The sequence below is a fragment of the Colletes gigas genome, unplaced genomic scaffold (genome assembly GCF_013123115.1).
Source record: "Colletes gigas isolate AHSC1104 unplaced genomic scaffold, ASM1312311v1 Colletes_gigas_Sc00044, whole genome shotgun sequence".
NCBI classification, from domain to species: domain Eukaryota; kingdom Metazoa; phylum Arthropoda; class Insecta; order Hymenoptera; family Colletidae; genus Colletes; species Colletes gigas.
Window position 1 is genome coordinate 247,359 of NW_025106673.1, and position 14,329 is coordinate 261,687.

At 33.8% G+C, this 14,329-nt stretch overlaps 1 protein-coding gene across 1 annotated transcript; it reads right to left on the reverse strand.

Annotated features, from left to right (window-relative positions):
- Positions 1–959: 959 nt before the first annotated feature.
- Positions 960–13,889, reverse strand: LOC122403100 (cyclin-dependent kinase-like 4). Its single transcript, XM_043406427.1, has 5 exons — positions 12,910–13,889; positions 12,659–12,853; positions 5,597–5,888; positions 2,293–2,683; positions 960–1,345 (listed from the first exon to the last, which is right to left on the reverse strand). Exons 1-5 carry the CDS (start codon positions 13,075–13,077, stop codon positions 1,042–1,044), a joined length of 1,350 nt encoding a protein of 449 aa, XP_043262362.1. The 5' UTR covers positions 13,078–13,889; the 3' UTR covers positions 960–1,041.
- Between the last annotated feature and the right edge of the window lie 440 nt (positions 13,890–14,329).

A 14,329-nucleotide genomic window follows, 5' to 3' on the forward strand; every position in this document is an offset into this window, starting at 1 on the left:
TAAATATGATGGAGCGAAAGACACTGCAATCAGAATTCCATCGATAATGCAGACATTGTTAAGTTATGTATTACATTTTACTTGAATTGTTATACAAAAGATTATCTGTAGTAAAATTAATAATACATAAAAATACTACAGATAAATCCTACTCCCTAGTCTATATCATTTTCTAGAAACAAATATCGCAGGTAATTAAAACAAAAAAAAAACATGGCTGCAGTTTTATCAGTACTCTGCAATATTTTAATTAAAATATCTCCTAAAGTAAAAGTTTTTCGGTACAACTAGCTTTATACTTTCTTATAGAGAATAAGAAGCTAAATCGATGAGTGTATTAAAAAATGTATGGCTTCACCCAAGAAAACAAGAGTACTAAATACATCGAATAACAACCGTTTCGAAGCCATTCAAGTTTTCTCTGAAGCCTTTTTCAATACAATCTGCAGTTTTGAAAATAATTGGTCTCATTGTCAGTCTTAGAAAACTCACCCTGTATACAGGGTGTTCGGTCACCCCTGGGAAAAATTTTAATGAGAGATTCTAGAAGCCTAAATAAGACGAAAATCAAGAATAACAATTTGTTGATTGAGGTTTCGTTAAAAAGTTATTAATAAAATTATTTTTAAAAATTATTAATAAAATTTGCCCCCCTACACCAATTTTTTTCTCGAAAGTGCGTAGGATTTCGGGGCTATGCGTATTCACCAAAAATGATTGTAATTGACCCCCGCAACCAAAAATAATTTTTTCAGAATGGTTTGAAATTTTTTAATTTCGCTGAAAAATTTTCCGGTCAGTCTGGAACTTCAAACGTTAATAACTTTTTAACATAGCCTCAATCAACAAATTGGTATTCTTGATTTTCGTCTTATTTTGACCTCCAGAATCTCTCACTAAAATTTTTCCCACGGGTTGCCGAACACCCTGTATAACAGTTTGAAACAGTTATTTTCGGGTCCGTTTTAACCACCGCGTACAACCGCACGATGCTAACGAATTAAATGAAAACACTTGCCTATAACGTGTGTCGTTTTTCCTCTAGCGATCCATGCTTGGAAAATCGATTCTCTTCCTCTTCCCGGTAGTGCTTGCGTTCCCGTGGTCTTTAGACGCGAGAAAGGGTAACGTGCAACCCTTTGACCCAGCTGGAAGCAACCCTTTGTGCTCCAGCCTCCGAATGTAGGTCGTGTTTGGCACGACGGAAACGGGCCCGAAATAACAAACCTCTCTTGGACGGGTGATCTGCACCGGTGATGGTCGATGCGTCGTCACTTCGTCCTCGATCTGTTCCGATACGACTTTGTCGCTGGTCGATCTGTCTTTCGCTACGGTCATCTGCCATCTGAAAGCAATTCTCCATTAAAGCTCTGTACACCGAAAAGGAAACGAAACAAATCGTGCTCTAATTATCAGATCGGTGCATACGAAACGAAGAAAATTTTAAACTGTTTATTTTTATTAATCAAAATAATTTCCATCTGCTTGAATGTACTTTTACCAACGACTGACATGGTCATGGATACCATTTTCTTTTTAAATCTGAATTTTTAAGTCTCTCGTTTGTTCCAACAAACCACAAATTATTGACGATTTCAAAGCAAACATCATTCGTGTTATTGGTATGGTACAGCTTGATTTATTTATCAGGATCATCGCAAATTCACTCCACTATATGCAGTGTGGTGGTCGTTTAAACGATATGGTATTTCACGTATAATGTCATCGAGTGAACAGTAATGATTCTTAAAATGAACGTCGCTTTAACCTTGAGATGTTCATTTTTCCTACAATGGAAGCGAATTTCGACGCCAGCAGATGTTTATACACAGCAATTTAAATAAGCTATTTGGACATTTACGCAATGAACTGTACCATCGTTCGTACATTCCTTCTCGAAAGGATTAAAACAATATTTCTTTCCCAGAAAATCCATAAATATGTATTAGTAAAAGTGTATAAATTATATAACATTGGAACAACTTTATGGTAATTATTTATTTTAATTCGGACAGAATTTAATGCATCTGATAATACACATTCATTAGCTACCATTATATTATTAAATTATTAAATAATTTAACGTGGTAAATAGCATATTTTTAAGAATATGTTTCTAGAGCTAATAAACTATGGTTTTGAAATGCCAGTTTACTCCAATGGGAATCCCTCAAGTTGAGAAGGATAAAAATATTCAATTTACGAATCACATCTGGGGCTCATTTTAAGAATCATTGCTGTACATCAAAATAAAACAACGAACACGAAATTGTCTTTTAGAAAGTCAGTCACCTGCCAGTGCTTTTGCGACAAACCCTTGTCGGAGACTCGACGGACAAGATGCTCAATCGTCTTTCCTCGGACCTTTTGAATATCAAAGGGTTCATGGCGGATTCCTTGGCGACGCAGATCTGCAACTCGCGGAGAAACTTGTCCGCGAAGCCGTTTTGCGTGAACAGCGAATGTTGCAACAGCATGGAGCATTTGGGCCGTACGTCAGGATCCATTCGAAGACATTGGGCCAAGAAATCTATCACTATGCTGTCCCAGGTGGGGAACAATTTACGAATCGAAGTGACACCGGACTGAGGAGGCCCTATGAGCTCGTCAGCGCTCGTGTGTCGCAACATTCTGCCTTGTCCGTTCCAACCCATTATTGCCTGATGCTTGGTGCACAGTCCTCCTGAAAGTTGATAAATGTCTCTATAGGTTCACAGATTTTTAAACGTTACAGTTATAACCAAAATATTATTTTTATTTATTTATTTAATCGTTGCCTAGTACGCTTAGGATGACGTCCGGTTTACATGTTTACTTTTTCTATCTAGTGAGCTATAATTGCCCATTGTGATGGACATTATGTTTGATTATCGAAATTTTTATATGCGTCCCTCTAGATTTGTTCAACTTGATAGAAAAATAATTCCTGGAAAAGGGGAAGTCAATAGGACAATGAGAAAGGGTACCACAATTGACTTACAGTTTGGGAATTTTAGTAATTTTACTTCAATCCTATGTGTAACTCTATTTTAATTAGTATATCTCAATCTATAATCTAGTAAATTATAACTAAAATAAATAATTTTATAAATATTATAAATAATTTTTCTTTTTTTTTACTAAAATGATTTTTTTATTAAGTACCGGAAAAGGTTCGGTATTCTATCAGGTTTGAAGCAACCTTTTACTATCATTTATGAAAAACAGTGTGCCAATATTGATATGAATGGAATGAACGAATCAGTTCAGGCTGTCTAGTTTTTTTTCAATTAATTTCCCATTGTTTTAAATTTTATTTCGTGTGGTCCGATAGTAATATAAAATATAATTTATTCAGGTCTAATAAACCATACAGCGAAATTACAAAGGTAGCGAAGAAGAGATGTTTTATAAAACTGTTTCGATAGTAATACACAAGCACGGGAATTCCCCGCGCCACAAGCGCTATCGTGCGGCCATAAGCGTGCCACATTTCGATGTTGCATTTTTTTGACGACAAGTCATTTTAAAACCATTCGTCATAAGGAATGAAGAATTATGTGAATAAACTTCCGACGGATAAAAGAGGATAAAAGTCTCGAATGGTAAATTTTACCTTTCTATGGCCTTCTAAAAAAATCTTTATTTTTTTGTTTTTGCAACTAACACCTGTTTTTGTCTATGACAAACTTTTTAACAAATAAGCATTTCAAAAACAATGACAATGACAAAGTATATTCAAGAAGAAGAAACTCAACAAAATCGCAAAACTTATATATTTCTGATACTTAAGAACTTGTAGCTAGTTTTAGAATTAAATAATGATTACTTTTTTTATCGAATGAAATTACATCGTAAGAAAAATGTAATTGTTTGAAATTTTGTAGTATAAATTCTCACAAACTTTCGATCTCACGATCTCTTGTATCTACTATTTACAAATAACAATTATAATTAACTGAAATTTGGTTTACATTTGGCGATAATCATTATCGACGAAGACCATTTATTTCGCTTGCTTATAACAATTATACTAATGCTATTGTATTTTATTCTACTTTTCCTTATTATGATTCATTTCACATTATTAATATTTGTTATTAGTAATTTGAACCAAAAGTTGTATTATTTTACAATAATAAGACATAAATCGTAACATAAAATACAAAATTTTGTTATCAGTAACAATTATAAGCGACTGAAAAAATGTTCGTGTCAAAAACAATGATTACCATATAACTAGACGTATTAGAAATTAATATTACTTTTTCAATTTTACGATTGTTATTTTTTAACTTAAGCAAAAGATAACTGTTTCTTAATCATTTTTTTTTCATACAAATTTTTAAGGTAACTGTTATTTTTGCGTCCCTGATCGCAATAGCATAAGCACTCGTTGTACTTCCACTACTCCGTTACTGAATAATAAATGACGAAACTTTGCTAGGGAAATTACGCGAATCGATCTGTAATGTCACCTTTGTTCCTGGCGGTATTCGTGAACATTTCATTGCGTGCTTAATTGAAATACAATTTAGTCAAAACAGGACATCCTCGAGACGATTAGATTTCTATTTTAAATACAACAAACGATTTCTTAAATGAGAAGTTATAGCTAATAGAGGGCACAGCTATAATTCTAATCGTGGTAAAAAACAATTCGATAATTTTAGCTTAGATAGAAGACGCTGTATATCAGTAGTTCTCAGCCCCTTTTTAACCCATTCCTCCTTTGTGTCTAATGTTAGAATGTCAATCCTTTCTAAAAAATTGTCTATCCAAGAAGGTGCACTTTTACATATTTCATCCATTTAACGATAAAATCGTGTTATACACAAATAAATATTTGGAATACTTTATTATACAGGTTTTATTGCCATGTTGCTCGCGATTAGGGGTTCAAAGCAACAGGAAATAGTACTTAAAAGAGCACAAACCAGGTTATTTTTAAACTTCAATTTATTTTTATTGTAAGGAAATTAAAACACCTATTTCACACAGGTGCACTACGTCTTGGAAAATGAAAATTCAGGTACAGATACAATTTTTTCTAAAACTACCTTATTATCTTACTTTATTATATTTAGTCATTTTATTTAAGTTACTACTTTACTGTAAATATTATGATGCTAGTATAAAATGAAATTAAACGTGCGTAAGTAAAATTGTACAAGGAAGTAAATTTCGAAAATCAACATGTTTAAAATCAAAGATGGACTCTTGAAAAATATTACGGAAATGTTGGAAATAAATGATATTAATAAAAAGAATACTAAAAAACGTACATGGCATACGATACGAGTTACGTTTCCTTTACAACGAAATGAATAAATAAATCTCATTTTATAATATACACAGAGGTCGCAGTGTTAATTCGTTTTCATTTCACATTGATTAAGTGTCTAGTGACTTATGAACAGGAGTGTATGTCGATACGAATGAAAGCAATGCATAGCTATTTCTGCCATTTTTTGGAGTATAAATAAAACATCATAGACCAAAATTCTGAGATTGATTTTTATAAATTTTAAGTTTAAATCAAAACCAAACTAGAATTGTGCATAATCTACACCGATTGTATGATACTAGATTTTTAAAAAATAAGTAGATTACTTACCAAGAACTTTGGTGATTCGGTAAAGCTGATCGACGTCGCTGTCGCCAGGAAACAGAGGAGTTCCGGTCACCATCTCTGCGTACATGCAGCCTGTTGCCCAGATGTCCACTGGTTTACCGTATCGTGGATCACCGATCAACAGTTCCGGTGATCGATACCACCTGGTCGCCACGTAATCGGTGCAAGATTCGTTTGGCCCGCTGACGAGTCGAGCGAACCCAAAATCGCAGAGTTTTATCACTCCGTTGGGCGACACAAGAATGTTCTCTGGTTTTATATCACGGTGCATGATCTGCGAACGATCGTTTGAAATTGAAATGAAATATATTTATCGATCTTCTAAGATTTTTTTTAAATATATTTGGACTTTGAAAACTAGAAACGAAATTCCGCCAGCCATGTTCGATCTTTAACCCCTTGAATACAAATGACAAAATATTTTAAGTCTTTCTCATTTTTATTTTAACGCAGTTTCAGCCTCCAATGGAGATTATTCTGCGTCGTAAATTACACTAATTTTTACTTTATACGATATAAAGGTTTCTTACCTCGATAGATTACGCTCTTTTAAGAAATAATATGCAAACAATACTACCAAACAACTAAATGACGTTGAATCTAATGTCTAAATATAAATCTTGTATTTCACTATACAGGGTGTTCGGCCACTCCTGGGAAAACTTGTAATAGGAGATTCTAGAGGCCAAAATAAGACAAAAGTCAAGAATAGCAATCTGTTTATCCAGGCTTCGGTAAGAAGTTATTAACGTTTAAAGTTGAATTTTTTTCTAGAAAATGTGCAGAATTTTGGAGGTATGTCTATTCATCAAAAATTATTCTAATTGACCCCTGCAACCGAAAATAATTTTTTCAGAACGATTTGAAATTTTTTTCTTCGCCGAAAAATTTCACACCTAAAATTTTTTTCTCGAAAGTGGATAGAATTTCGGGGGTATATGTATTCACCAAAAATAATTATAATTGACCCCAGCAACCGAAAATAATTTTTACAAGACGATGTGAAATTTTTTTTTTGTAGAATTTAGGCATCTACACTTGTCGATTTTCCTTAAAAATTCGTTTTTCTATAGAAAAGTTGTATAATACTTTTTTGTAGGTACCCATGAGCTCTACTTTAGACAAAAATTTCATTGAAATATATTCACTATTATAGAAGTTATGGCCGTTTGAATATTGGACCAGTTTTATGGTGTTTTTCTCATTTTACGGGGTTAAGGAACAACTTTTCGAATATTTTTAGAATTTCTACATATTCTCCACCAAAATACGCGTTGTCTGCCGTTTGAAACTTTAAAATCGTTCAATTCGTTCAGAAGTTATGACATTTTAAAGATTCGCATGAAATTTTGCGGGTGACTTTTCTGGCCATAAATGATATTTTCGGTAATGAATTTTTTTCTCAAAAATGGCTAGGATTTCAGGGGTATGTGTATTCACCAAAAATGATTGTATTTGATCCCTGCAGCCAAAAATAATTTTTTTAGGACAATTTGAAATCTTTTAATTTCGCCGCAAAATTTCAGCACCTATTCGAATTTTTTTCTCGAAAATGGTTAGGATTTCGGGGATATGTGTAATGATAAGAAATGATTGTAATTTACTCCCACAACCGAAAGTAATTTTTCCATAAATTGTTTGAAATTTTTTAATTTAATTTTGTTAATAACTTTTTAATGAAGCCTCAATCAACAAATTAGTATTTTTGATTTTCGTCTTATTTTGGCCTCTAGAATCTCCCATTAAAATTTTTCCCAGGGGTGGCCGAACACCCTGTATACTACACATTCTATGCAGTACAAATATAGAAATAAAATAAAAAATTGCTGTAGATTTTTATTTAGATACCACATTTAAAAATATATTGGGAAACTTATTCAAAATCGAACTACATTCATTTTATTCATAACAATGCTACGACTAATTAAATATGTAGTTTGTTTGAAAATAAATCGTAAAGCTTACTGTTAAGAATTTCCTTTAATTTCAACTGCTTCAATATTCATGGAACTTTTAATTTATTAAACACCACTGGGCATTACAGCGATTACCCTCGATAAACGCGACAGTCTGACTTTAACCTTGCGTTTTCTTACAAAATCAAAGGTAATTAGTACGACTCCGTCTCGCAATAAATTTCACAAATATCTCTGATGTTATTTTCGTCCTCCGACAAGAGATCGATAATCATTATACCCGTTGCAATTATTATTTCTGTACGTCGGTCACGCAATCCACGCTAGGATGGCTTTGAAAGCCGCAGATTGCACGAAACAGAGTTTCTAAGTAATTGATGAACGTTTTGTGGTAATAATTTGTAGGACTGTTAATCAAATGAACGCTATCAGCTGGATGCGTTCAAACGTGGCAGAAACGAGATCGTTTGCCACAATGCGGTCATTCATCGGGGATCCGCTGACCGAATGCCACCACGTGCATTGATTCGATCCTGGAATCCGTGGAATTGACCACGGAGATTCAAATTATTAATAGAAACTGTACTTTTCTTTCCTATTGCTTCTACTTCTATTTTTTCTACTGCTACTATGTGACTACTAAAAGAAGTGATAGAAATGTGAGATACCCTTTTCATTTTTGAACTTAGAGACTCTCAGAATAGTCAAAAATTTTGATGAATAAATTTAGAGAATTTCATGTGAAATAAGCTGGATGGGTATAAATATTGTGGACCTTACAAAATTTTTCGCTTTTTCTAAATTGATGTAAAATTGGAGATCTAGAAAATGAAATAGTAAAATGAAACAGCACTACTCTTCTGAGAAATAAGTTCTGAAATTGTGTTAAAGGGTTTATAGAAAACTTTTAATAACACACAAGTGTAAAATATAGCAATCGTATATTATGTATGTATATGTATTTCTGAATCTGCACAATTGTGATGGGACCATAATTGACAGAACAAATTATGACTATTTTTTGTATATAAATTATGTAACATTTCACGTCATTTTATAAATAAACAATTATTATTTTAAATAAGAAAAATGTATACATATCGAATCTCATCTTACGTCACAATCTTTATTGTTTTTTTTTAAATTTTTATATATAATTTTCCGATAGGACAAAACGAGCATTCGTACTAGAAAAGTTGCTATACAAGATCTTAAAATAATTTAACAATTTTCGTCGCACAAATTATTAAATTATTTTAAGATCTTGTATAGCAACATTTTGTTGTTATATAAATATTAATCGAATGAAATATAAAAACAATATTCGTTACATAACACGCACATAATTATGCACACAAAATTGGAATGATATAATTTAATATAATTTCGCATAGGAAGAATTTCCTACCGGATTAAATTATTTTTTCCCCAACATTTCTATTTCTACTCGTTTATCAAAATTGCCATTTTCCGAATAATCTTTAAAAATTTGATTCTATTACGTACTGCATTCATAAATAGCGATAAACAGTACAATTTTTTGTCATCATCAGACTATTATACTATACGAACGTGTTTCATAGTTATCGTCGACATTTATACCTGTCTGTTTCTTCCCTTATCAATTGGAAACTTTAGAATGACCGAGACGCAAACGGCGATCTTTTGAAGATGCGAATAATGGGTATTTATAATAATAATTCTTTATCTGACGGGTTGATTCCCCTTTGCATACATTTGAAAGAAAAAGAAACTTTAAAGACGGATAGTTACTAAGTTAATACAAAGTTAAAAGATGATATACGGTGAAAATAAATTATCGAGCAATTTATACAATTATACATGCTGTAGGCAATATTGTGAGCCTCTTGTTGAAAAAGAACATTGTAATTTTTAAAAGTTGGTTTATGTACCACCACATTACGTCATTTAGCATCTTATGTACAAAAAATTAAATCAAATTTCATACGGTGAACGTTAAATAGCTATAAGTGTAGTCTTACTTGCCTCTCCGTATAATTATGGTTGAATAATGCCATAGGAATTCCCATATAACGGACAGCTTACTGTCGGAACCTATGTACGTCGAACGTTTCCCAGTGTATAATTGTGGCAAGTAAAATAAGAAGACGAAATTTGAAAACCGTAATTTAATTTAGAACGAACCAACTACAAATATCGTAGTGTATTTGAATTCCTAAAATTCCTAGCAAATCCCTAGCAGACGTTTCAAAGGCTGAGCTAGTTGTATGCATGATATATTTTTCAGTGATATACAGGGTGTTCGTCCACTCCTGGGAAAAATTTTAATTGGAGATTCTGGAAATAAAAATAAGACGAAAATTAATAATACCAATTTGTTGATTGAGACTTCGTTAAAAAGTTATTAACGTTTAAAATTCCGCCTGTAGAACGGCAATCTGTGTACAGCTGCATACACGCGATAGTGGTTCTCACTCAAAAAACTGTAACGCTGTCGATGAGTCAGTAAGTAGAGTTTCTCATGCTGAGTGAGAACTACTATCGCATGCACGCATCTGTTCGCAGATTGCCGTTCTACAGGCGGAACTTTAAACGTTAATAACTTTTTAACGAAGCCTCAATCAACAAATTGGTATTATTGATTTTTGTCTTATTTTGGCCTCTGGAATCCCCCATTAAAATTTTTCCCAGGGGTGGCCGAACACCCTGTATGTATATCTCACAGGATCAGAGCAGGCTTCGTGTGGAAGCAAATAGTGCATCGCATCAAGGAAAAAGAAAGTAAAGAAATTAATGAAGAGAACACAATTTTACTGGATAGAGTTAAGAAACCATGGGTAATTGTAGCTCACTAAATAGAAAAAGTAAACATGTAAATTGGAACTCATCTTAAACTTACTAAGCTAGGATTAAATATAGTAAATAAATAATAAAGAAAACACGATTATATTTAAGTGTAATTTTCCATAAGGGAAAGGATATGTAAATTTTTTTTAAATTGCTTAACCCTTAATTTGTATCGTGTATTTTCGAAACATAATTATGAAAAAATAAAGAACGACGACTTCCTTGTAGAATTATTTTTATTTTAGGTTACGCAAAATAATAGAACATAATATTAATTATAAATAAATTAAATTTAGTCGCTGGGGCATCAAAATACGATATATGTAGATTAAAGGTTAAGCCTGACAACTAATTTATATTATATTGTTACGTACCAAAATGTTATTGTATCTCGTTTAATGCACGTTATGTTTATACTTAAAAACTTCGATTTTCTTTATTTTTAATTCGTAATTACAAGGGTGTATAAAAGACAAATTGAAAAATTTCAAGGTATTGGTAATTTTGGTATTGACACTGTATTGTTTGCATTGTTCCTATAAAACAGCGTTTATGAACTCAATTAGGATCTCCACGAGGTCTCTACCATTTTCATAATGCGTATATATGCGAAATATGGAATAAAAATATTATTTATGTTAACATTTTATGTATCTTTTAAGTTTCGATCTTTATTGCATTTTGTTAGAAAACGTGATGTTAAATAATATGAACCGAACTGAGACGATTGTTTAGCTAAACAACATCTAAAATGTTGAAATGGAAATCATGTGACAAACTTCGAATGTCATTATTGGGCTACGTCTACCTTATTAATATTTATACTTTTTCAATATTAAGACTGAAACGTTGTCAATATGCAGACTATTTTAACTTGGTAAAGAAGAGTCTTACAATAATCTTCTTTCGCGATTAAAACTATCGTAATTCAAAGTTCGAAACCTCCCTTTTTTCAATGACTCTGTCCGGCAAAAACGGTTTGGCTAGGAACGTGTTAACAAATCAGGCTTCCTATTTTAAACTCAAGCTACCATACGAAAATCATACAATTTGTAAAAAAAAGCTACGTATGTACTTTGGTATTGTTAAAAAATAAGGAAGAAGAAATACACAAGGTCCTGATGCTAAAGTAATTAAAAATAGGATTCAAAAGAATAGATATGATTGCTGGTGAATGTGTTATAAGTAGACTGCAGATTTTTATGGAATTTATATTTTTATTAATAAAATCAGTGAAATGGGAACTTAGTAGACGGTTGTCTCAACCCCTAGATATAATAATTCCTATTTTTAAATACTTTAAGTATTTCTTATATTTTCTTCTATTTTTTATATTAAGTGCATTACATAGTTTTTTGAGAATTAAAATTCTCATAAATGCATATATCCGCAGTTTAGTTATGAGGCATAACGTTTTTAACAAATCAGTCTTCACTATTTTTAAGTTGATTTACCATACGAGAATCATGCAATTTCCAACAAAAACTACATATGTATTTTAACCCTTAAGTGGACTGTCAAATTGTACAAATGGAAACAATGTAACAATGGAATTGTACAAATTGGTAAATGGAAATTAACTTTCCTTTAAAACATTTAAAAAATAATGAGCTAATGGATGATTACTGAAATTTTCAAATAATTACATTGACATATATTAAACAATTATTAGTTTAAACTTACGGAGGGTCGTAAGTATAAGTATTAGAACACGTCTGTTATATTCGTTCAAAATGACACATTTATTTTGATTTATTAATTATTGATTCTAACTTAATAGTAGTAAAGCAGAATGACCATTTTGGTACATGAAAACAACGATAATAAACTATATCGAGGCAAACCCGCATGATAGAACTGCTTATTTTAAATATTGGAGTTTGATTTTAAATACAAATAGTTAAACTATCTATACCTAATTCTGAAAATTTATTAGAACCATATTTATCGTAAGTTTACACGATTGCAACCAAAATATTATATTTAATATGTCAGATTAAGTACCCTTTGCTCTACTTTATTATGTACACTAAAAAAATGTTTTTCTGCTTATTTAATAACGTTTGTTGTAACCGTTATGCTGTAATAAACAAATAGAAAATAAATTGATCTCAAAAGAATCATGTGATAAGATCTTTATAGTAATTATATTAGTTATAAGAAGCCAAAGATGTCCTACTTTAATACAAGTATTAGTGTAAGTAAATATGCGACCCAATAGAAGAGTTTGACTGGCTTATTGACACCATCTCTAACGTTCCTATTCTAACGAGTCTTTCCAAAGAGCTATCGTACTCACGTTATTGGTGTGACAGAAGTTTAAACCCCGAAGTACTTGATAGATGTGTCTCTTTGATACTTCCCATCCCAGGCCACCTCCGAGGCGCTCTAATTCGTCCAGCAAAGTATGGTCCAGATACTCGAAGACGAGATAAAATCGTTTCCTTCGACGAAACACTTCGATCATGTTCACCAAATTCTCGTGACGTAGCTTCTGCAAAGACGATCCCGTGACAGCTGGAGTTCCGTTAACGTAAATCCTCGACGTACCTTCAACATCCTGATCTCGCGGAACGCCATTTTCCGCACCTGGAGGTCCTCCTCGGTTTCCAGAAACCTTTTAATAGCCACGAACTGACCAGTTTCTCGGTGTCTGCACTTCATCACCACTCCGTAGCTCCCCTCTCCCACGACCTCCATCATTTCGTATTTATCCATCTTTTCTTCCAGAAATGTACAGACGTATCCAAAATAGATTATCGCGACGAGTTCCTCTGCGATGGCACGAGAACCGTCGATTTCTCTCCTTCGATACTCTTTCCTAGACAACGACGAGCAATGCAAGGATCAGGCACGAGATCCTGACAAAACGGTTCGGTTAAGATCGACGCCCGCATAGTCGACGCCTTCGACGGCAACAAGCGATCGGAAACACGAACGACGAGACGTTTCACTCCATCTGTAAATCGTCGGGGACCGATATTCGAAGTTTCCAAAACTTCGTGGAGTACGAAGAGAGCAGGAAAAATCGAAGGACGAGCTTGAAAGCACGATGGTTGATACCGTTTCGTTTCGTTTCCTGAAATCGACGCGACCGCTTCCAGGCTAGAACTGTTCCGACGAGCAACCAGCGAGACCGTCATCGACGATTATCGATCAACCGGTAATTACATACACCGGGGATCGCTGCTAGTCGACCATGCACGGCCGAACGGAGGACTGAATATTAAAAGAGGGTCGACGAGGGTGAGTCTCGGCGGCGGATCGAGTTCGAGGGTGACACGAGGAGTCACGACCTACCACTACGTCCAACGTCTGCCCCGGCCGCCCTATACATATAACTGCTCGTATTTTTAACGAACACTTTTTCCGCGCTGCTAACATCGCGAACAGTTATTCTCGACGCCGATGAAACGCGAGGCTGACCAAACGTTGCGTTCGCAGTCCACCGAAGACTCGGAAACGCTTTTCCATCGAGACAAGTGCTATAGCTGGCACTCTCGTGGTCGAAGCCGATTGGCGCGCGATGGTCGGATGAACTTTCTGCCTCGTGAAAAATTTACGAGGGCGTCAAAATACATAGAAGACACGTTTCTTGGCTTGCTCCCTTGAACGCGTTTATTTCTAGAACGCGGACGCGATGTGTCAAGGTTCCGCTCGCTCGGCTCTCACCTCAGGAACGCGAGAAAAAAAAGCGCACGGTGACATCGACTCCGGGTCCTCGAACCACCCGATGAGAGTTTTCGATGTTTATCTCGGAAAGAAACGGAGAAAAGTTCGATGAGCGCGCGCGGGGAATCACGAACTCAACTTGCAAGGGGACTTCCACAAAGTTCGTGAAGCCGATTATTTAGTAAATAGAAAAGAAAACAACACTTATTTGCCAACGCAATAATTTATTAACAAATTGAATATATAAACATAAACCGAGTTAATAGAAAATGTTCAGTTCAAGATTTAAAGGATTCAG